Source organism: Macaca nemestrina, chromosome 12 (genome assembly GCF_043159975.1).
Source record: "Macaca nemestrina isolate mMacNem1 chromosome 12, mMacNem.hap1, whole genome shotgun sequence".
Taxonomy (NCBI): domain Eukaryota; kingdom Metazoa; phylum Chordata; class Mammalia; order Primates; family Cercopithecidae; genus Macaca; species Macaca nemestrina.
This window is the reverse complement of record NC_092136.1, coordinates 89,582,495-89,591,130: the sequence shown is the minus strand read 5'-3', so window position 1 is coordinate 89,591,130 and position 8,636 is coordinate 89,582,495. Positions and strand designations below refer to the sequence as shown.

Below are 8,636 nucleotides of genomic sequence, written 5' to 3'. Positions count from 1 at the left end.
TATTTCCCATTCTGGGATATTTTAATGACCAACTTTTCTTATGCTGTGAATTTGAAGGGCAAGGGCAGATCATTGGAAAGCAGATAGACAGGGACCTGTGTTCTGAGATCTGGGCCAGAAGACTGACAGAGGCACAGAAGAATTTCACAGTGATTCTGGCAGGCATCATGGTTCAGTAAGGGCCAGAGGAGTGGAACATATGGGCACAGGGTGAGAGGCCTGTGACAGGACATGGCCTATCTCTTTTGCAGCGGAATGGTAATAGACATTAGATTTTAGTAAACAGAGAACGTATCTCTGAGTCAGCATCAAAAACTTCCACAGTCTGGAAGAATGAAGAGTCACAGGACCTAGCCTCACCTTCCCTTTTGAGTATGAGAGTCTACAATGGAACAGCTTTTATCTGAGCTTAAAACCAATGTCTCTCTCTTCAGTCCACACTTACTGGTAAGGTCCAGTGGATGACTCGGCTACAGGTTTCTGAACTTCTGGCTTTTGAGGGAAAGACTTTGTCACCCTCTATGCTGAAAGTATTCTATGTGTTAGGAACCCCAGACAGTGGCTCTTAATATCAAGAAATCTTGGGAAGCACAAGGTATTCTAAAGGCTTACATGAATAGCTTGCAGCCACATATAGACATCAGAAGGGGGTTCCTGACAAGGATTCACTGACCTTTTTTTATCTCACTGTCCTAGAATTACTGTGTCTGTACGTGGTCATCTTGAAGGAGATGGACCACTCCTTCCACCCCTCTACTCTAGTATCGTGTGCATCTACCTCAGTGATTTTGCTGTGTTGTGTTCATAATGATTGTCCAGTTGATACCAAATCTTGAAGAAAATTTCCAAAAGAATATTAACGTGGTTAATTGTTGATTGCCCCTTTACAGGAATCTGGAACTTGAATGGTGTTTCTGTAAGGGGCTCGTTGGATCTCATGTTTTACAGGACCCTGAGTCTCTGGATATAGATCCTCAAGGTCCACTTCTTAGGAAGAGTAGGTGTAGTAGGTTATATTCCTCCCCCATTCTCTCTAAAAAGTGCTAAAATGTATATTCAGTCCCCCATTGTCTTTCTGTGATGTAACTTCAAGACTGCTACTGCTGTGTGTGTTCTAGTCCCTTTACTCTGTGTAGGGTTGTGACTGCAGCTGATGTTTTACTCTGTAGCATAACGGTAGTATAGACTTTTCCTGACTCTATGGGAATCTTCACTGTGGAAAATTATCTACCATGCTGTGAGCAAGGCCAAGCGACTACCTGGAGAGGCCGTTTGAATATATTCTAGGTAACAGCCCCAACCAAAGAACCCCAGACATCAGCCAGGATCATCTGCTGGACTGGAAGTAGAATGTTTGTTTCCATTATTTAATCAGTGATCATGAAAATGACCATTTGGTGGGCAGACAGACTCAATGGACTCACTATAAACTGGGTTTTCATCAGAACTGGGTTATGTTTGTTTTGTTTTTTGATTTGGTTTAATTTAGTTAGTTTTTTTTTTTCCCCCTGATACTAATATGTTTCCACTGTAACATGAGGTAATGGTTATGTCTCAGGTCTCTAGATTATCAATGAGGATTCAGTCTGTGTGAATTGGAAGTGTAAACACATTTAATACAGACAGTCTGCTCATCTGTCTATTTTTCCCTGGGTGATGCTGTTTGCTTTAATAAATAGCTCCAGAATTCCATGTGGGTTAAACTCTTTTGGTTCTTGCTCAGACATTGCTAGCAACTTCTCAGAGAAGCAATAGGCTGTACCATTAGCCTATGTCTGTAGGTGGATATTCTATGTAGGTTTTTGAAGTGTGTTCTGATGTTCACACAATGATAAAATCGCCTAATAATGCATTTCTCAGAATGTATTTTGTCTCCATACGATGTATGACTGTTAAGTTCCTATTCTAGCCCAAAGATTCAGTGAAAACTTCTGTGTAAAGTACATCTTTCCCCCTAAAGTGATGAGGTGTAGAATTTACTGTATTAATAGGAGGGAACGTTCACACTTACAAGTGCATTGTACAAAATCCTGTCAGTCTGTGATGTGCAAATTTAGTTCCTGCATGAGATCATTAAGTTGGAAACATACACCCACATATTTCCAGAATTGCATCCAATAAATTCACAAACACTTGAAAATCACAATACATATTTTAGGAAATGGGCCATAGGAGATTATTTTAATTGTAAGAAAATGTACAAAAAGGTTTTGCATTTTACATATTTTCTATTTAATAGCAACAAAATGAAGTGACACTAACATAGATAAAAGCCTGAACAGTATGATTTCTTTGTATCAACAGTGAAGGGATCCCTTGTATATGGAGTTACCAAAGAGTCAGGGTTCTTAATCCTGATCATCTGTGGCCAGTGGAAAAGAAAGGCCTGACAGGAAAATTTAAGGAGCCAGCCGGGTAACTCCATATGAGGGAACTCCTGGTGACATTCAAAAAACTCACACTTCCAGCTTCAAAATCAAGAAACACACCAACCCGGCCCAGAGGTTTCTCTACATAGTGAGGAAACAATGGGGAGGTGGTCAAGAGACTGAAACGATTATCCACCTTCACGCACAAAAGAGGAAATATGTCCTTAGATGTAACCATTGTGCTATTCTTCCTCATCCAGGAGTCCTTACAGACTCCCAGAGCCCAGTCCCAAGAGCTGTCCACATCCAGCTCCCAGTAGTGTTTCCCAGAGGAGAAGACCCAGGTTCCCCATGCAGCAAAATAGTCAGATCTGTCAGAATTCAAAGATCCACGTCTAAACATCAATCTTCTCACATCCCCAAACAGCCTGATATTGTGATTGGTTACTTCCCAAGTGAAGGCAATTTCCACTGTAGAAAAAAGAGAATGTTCAAGTGAAAAGTAGTTTATCAATTCTCATGTTCAGATAAGAAAGAGACTCTCACTAGAAAACACAGGTCAAGATTAGAAAGAAACTTCTGTCTGGAAAAATGTTGGAATCAAAGGGTGTTAGTATATCTGTACAAGTAATTAGCTAAACTACAATGACCACAATTTCTATAAACTCAAAAAGTATAAAGGGGAGGAAGGTCATGTCTATGTCTAGTTGAGCGACCTTTCGTAACAACTGAAAAACTGGAAGCTCTTGCCCTGCAGCCAAGTCCATAGCAATAAAATTAACCTCCATTGCCTCTTCTCTGTCAGGGCAGAGCAGGAGGCTGGGGACGGGAGATGAGGTGGGGAGCATTCCTAGACCCAAATAAAAAGTTACCATTTTGCCAGAAATATTATAATCTGTCACTGAAGCTAGCAAATTCATACTTAAAGAGAAAATCTGAATCTGCCTTCTGAAAAGTGCAGATTCCTTGCAAGAATTATCTGACTTTCATGTCAGATTCAGACACAGGCTTCTTTCGTCTGCTAGATTTATCATCATCTATCCTGGAGTTCTATCTAAGGCCTCATCAACCACTAAATCACGTTTCTATGCTTCACAGATTCTCAGTTTTTGCGCTGTTATATAAGTTACTCATGTATGCTTTTGTTGATTAAAAACGTGACTAAAATTATAAATGCTGTGAAACTTCACCTGAAATGTATTTTAAAAAACACTGTCACTCAAATCAGTTGTTAACTGCACTAAATTTGAAATGGAAATGTCCTCAATTAATTTAGCTCTGTATATTTCATGTAATAATTGTATACATGAAATTGTATCAGGGAATGCTTCCTAAAGTCCTAAAGGGCCCTTCTGCATGTTTTATTCTTCTAAGAAATTTGTTATGTGGCTGATTCCTATTACATTTCACCAGATTTTATTTATTCTGGTCAGTTTGATGATAGTGAAACTATAAATAGAAATACCTATTCACAGACTATTCACTTCTTCTAGATGAAAGATGATTACACTGGTAAAGCTGCCCATAGAAAACCATAAATGAAGGCATTGCATGTTGATCCCACCAAGAGGGCGACACTCACCTCGGAAGCGGTTGAGCCTGTCCACCAGTCCAGTGATGGGCCCTACAGTGAGCTCTGGATTGACAGGCTGCGGCATGGGCAGCAGCACAGACTCACTCCTGCAAGGAAGTTGGTTGAGTTGGTTAAGTTTCCCATGTCTGTGTTTAACAGATTCCAACAGAAAATGCTTCATTCAAATCCACTTCTGATATGGTAATGTACCTTCACAATCCTAGGATGGGTTTGTGGCTCTTAGGGAATCTTTCTAACTATTCACTCCATTTCTAACCTACTGCCACTGAAAGATAAATGCTCTCTCCCTATCTGCCACCAAATAGTTTATCTCTAATTAGGATTCTGAATCCTAAAAACAGGCAATTGTATTCTAGCAACTTCTGCATTGAACTATTCAAAACATAACCCCCTGAGTCACTTGGGAAACTAAGAAAAGGTTAATGTCTGATAAAAGGCATAGGTAACATTCAACACACCACACAAACACATGAGTACACACGCATACACACACCATCACACTGGCACATTATGGTGTTAGTAAATTATGTTTTCATTTTGTTGGAAACAGCTTGATGTTTTCATGGCATGCCTTGTGCTCCAGCTTGCACTGATGACCAAAGACATACCTTGCCACGATGTCTCCCAAATCCTGTAGAGAGGGAGAGAGAAAGAAAAATGACTTCTTTAGAAAGTTGTTATTCTTGTTGGGTGAGGTGGCTCACACCTGTAATCCCAGCACTTTGGGAGGCCAAGGTGGGTGGATCACCTGAGGTCAGGATTTCCAGACTAGCCTGGACAACATAGCAAAAACCCATCTCTACTAAAAATACAAACAAATTAGCTGGATGTGGTGGTGCATGCCTGTAGTTCCAGCTACTCGGGAGTCTGAAGCAGGAGAATTACTTGAACCAAGGAGGCAGAAGTTGCAGTGAACTGAGATTGGGCCACTGACTTCAGTCTGGGTGACAGAAGAAGACTCTTTCTCCAAACAAACAAACAAAAAAGGTGTTATTCTGCCTATCTGGTCTTTAGCTTTGAAAACTTTAGAATTGCCATATACTATCACTGCAACTCTTTTAAAATGTGTTCTCATCTCTAGCAATTATACCAGTAAGACCTACTGACAGAATCAATTTCTGATAAATTCAGGACCCTAAATTTGCATGAGAGAGAAAGGTGTGAGTAGTGACTGCGCATTGCTGCAGCTGTCTACAATGTAGTCTTTTTCAGGGCTAGCCCCCAAAGGTTAATATGGCTGAAATTAAGAGCATTTCAAACCTAGGACTTCCCAAAAGGAGGAAGAAGGAAATGTTAGTTTTTCCATAATTTCTATGGATTATCCACTGGAGACAAAAGTAGAATTTTCACATGAAATTTTTTCTTCCACAGTTTTAATGAAATGTGCTGGAGGAGGAAGCTTGTGGTAGAAAATGTTCTATGGAAATCTAGTTGCACAATTTCATAAAGGTTTATTTCGAAGATTAGGTTAGCAGTTATCGTTTATCTCTATATGGCTCTCACCATCAATGTGGGAGAAGAAGAAATAATGTCTTGGGTACCCAATGGAAGGCAAAGATGTAAAGGGCAGCTAATACAAAGTATCTCAAGGGGCATCCTCCATTCTTACCTGGAGCAGCTCCACATCTGGTTTATGACACATTTTCATTAGTTCCTGATACATTTCTTTCAAGTGTTTACTCTTTTGATCCATGTTGACCCAACTTCTCTGGAGTTGCTGAAAAATCTCTTGGTACTCCTTGTTCAGTCTCTCTAGATGTTGTTTTTCTTCCCTATGGAGAACTGGATGCAGCTTCCTATACTCATTCCTGATCATCTGTGCCCGTAAAACCACATCGCCCTGTAGGGACATGGATTTTGTAGGTTACATACCCAGGCCTACTTCCACCTCACAGAACCCACAAATTCATCCTCCTCATTCCTTCTTTTATTTTCCATCATTTACAAACAGTCTGATGAGTTAAACAAGACCTTCCTTCAAAATTTAAGTAATTCCTCAATTCCCAAACACCTGCAAATTAGCCCTGCAGATTTAAATGTTTAAATATATGTCCTCTTAAATCTGAAATACCATTAGAAAACAAGTAAAATTTATGATTGATTGTCAAATTGTCATGGATAATATATATAATCTTTGTTACTCAATTAGTTTGTTGTTTCAAATCTCTGTACTTCACAGACTAAAGAATCACTGTCAGTAGAAATGATTTTAGTATATTATAGTCAGAATCAGAAGCCATCACACAAAAAGGATCTTAGTAAAAAATTTAACCCCCATCTCTCAAACCGACTACCTCTTTTCTGTCTCCTATCTTTCTTCTGTCAAAAGCCATAGGCTCTGTATTGCCCTGCCATTCTAAGAACATGAATCTCCATTCCATTGTGTCTCTCCTCTCAATATTGACATAGTTATTTTCTCACTCCCCCAGTCATTTTTTACCCCTTCTCCTCAGCTTTTCATCATGTTACATTTTCTCCTACATGAACTGGCATCATCTGGGTCCTTTGCTATCAGACTTCACCAGCACAGGCACATTTCTTAAATGACTGTTCCTACCTGATTTCTTCCCACTGGCCAACATCATATTCAACATTAAATACCTTTATTTCTCAATTATGTACTATGTAATTAATATTATATAATTCAACTTATTCAGAAAACTCTGCCTGAAATATTTATTAATTTTAAGCACATACTTGCCCTTCAGAATTTATATTTATTTTTTACTTATCTGAAGAACATTTCCAAAAAACCTGAACAAGCATTATATTGAAGAGTCTGCTTGTTTTCCAGCCTATGAATAAACACAGGACAAAATCTGGCATATGAGAATTTCAACTCAAGTTGCTAATATAAATGTTGTCAGCATGCTTATCTCAAGCTGGTTGTGAGGACTCACGGTCTCATACTTACCCTCCAGAGGAGGGCTGTTCTTCTCTCCTCATTTAGATTTCTCTGATTTTCTTGAATCTTTTTCCATAAAATCCTCATTTGCTCTAAGAGCTTCTCCTGCAAAAGAATTATGAGGTTAAAAAACAGAAAGTCAAATACCATAGATTCCACACTCTGAATGATATACGCAGGCAAGGGATGTAATCTATAAATACATTAGAGAGAAGGGAAAAAAACAATTTTTTCACTGCTCATCCTCAGTTGATATTTTCAGTTCTGAGGTTTCAGAATATAGAACAGTTTAGAAAACTGAAGAGTCAAGATTTCCTGTAACCTGGCTAATGTTCAGTGAAACATCCTGCTTCAGAACCCACTATGCTAGCCCCCTGATTTTGTAGTGTGCTATCCCCATACTCGTTTGTCCAGTAATATAAATATATTTCAAAAATACGTTTCTTTGCACTTGTAGTTTTGGTTGCTTTTCAATGCCTTTAGCATTGAACTGTAGAGTCAATAATAAGAACATTTACTTAATCAGTCTCTTTTTGGGTGCAAGCTCCATGAAGGAACGTAGAGTTGCACATTTTATCCAAATGTCATAATTGATACCAAGAACAGCACCTGGCACTCAGTAAAGAAGAGAGTAATCACCATGATGATTCTCATCGTCCTTCTAATCTCTTTAACTCTGCCACCCTCCAGCTTTCAGGTGATTGCAGAGCTATCTCTTACCCGGTGTTCCTCAGCGGCCCCTTCAATGGGATAGTGTTTGTGAGAGCCGTGCTCCTGAGAGTTGGAGCACAGCAAACAGAGCAGACTCTTTTCCACGTCACAGAACATCTTCTTTGTTTCCCTATGGGTCCCACATATTTGTTTCTCAGAGCTCAGGAATTGCCAGAGACTGGCTTTTCTCGCGATGGTCACTAAATTCTTCAGAAGAATATTGGTTTTGAAGTCCTGTTTCCGTGATGGTTCGCGGCATGCAGGGCAGTTGGCAGGACTTTGGGCTTCTTCCCAGGAAATGCAGAGACAGGGCCTACAGAAGCTGTGCCCACAGCAGATGGTGACAGGGTCTACCAGATAGTTCGAACAGATGACACAGATGAGTTCCTTCTGGAAGGCATGTGAGAAGTCTGAGTCCATTTTCCTAAGGAAAGAAAACCACAAGAATTTATTCTCCTACCCTGAAGAGACAAAGATCCAAGCAAAGTTTGAATCAGGTTGTGATTGAATAATATCCTTTTTTTCTAGAGAAGTATAGGATTTAATTTGCAATGACAGAAATAGGAAAAATGGAAAACTAAGGCACAAAGAGACATGAACCTCTAGAAAAAACGACTGTTCTCCAATCGACACATGTCCAGCTTTCCAAACTCTACTTTCTTGCATAGAAGAATGTCAGATTTTCTGAGGTGTTAGTGTCCACCAAATTGCTTAGGGTTCAAGGGTTTCATCAACCTATACTCTCAAGAGTTGAGTCTGAATAATCTGAAAATCAGTAACATTCTTAATTGCCAGTGATTGGTTTAGAGAAGGAAAGCTCACTAAGCTCTTCTACTCTCATTATTTTCTTTAACTACAACAACCATCTATAATGACTTTTCCAGAAGGACCCTGCTTGAAAATGTTAGAGCAGAACTCACGCCTTGACCCAAATCAGAAAAAGCTAGCCTTTACTCTCCAAGGTAAAACAGTCAAATCAAGGTAAGGTACCTCTCCAATCTAAAGCTAAGAATCATTGTTCTTCTAGGCTGCTATGTTAATTCAATCAACAAAAACT

General features: G+C 39.4%; 1 protein-coding gene across 1 annotated transcript; it reads right to left on the bottom strand.

Annotated features, from left to right (window-relative positions):
- Nucleotides 1-2,152: 2,152 nt before the first annotated feature.
- Nucleotides 2,153-8,259, bottom strand: LOC139357361 (tripartite motif-containing protein 43-like). Its single transcript, XM_071073969.1, has 6 exons — nt 7,589-8,259; nt 6,878-6,973; nt 5,573-5,803; nt 4,572-4,594; nt 3,952-4,049; nt 2,153-2,840 (listed from the first exon to the last, which is right to left on the bottom strand). The coding sequence occupies exons 1-6, from the start codon at nt 7,997-7,999 to the stop codon at nt 2,359-2,361; spliced, it is 1,341 nt and encodes a 446-aa protein (XP_070930070.1). The 5' UTR covers nt 8,000-8,259; the 3' UTR covers nt 2,153-2,358.
- Between the last annotated feature and the right edge of the window lie 377 nt (nt 8,260-8,636).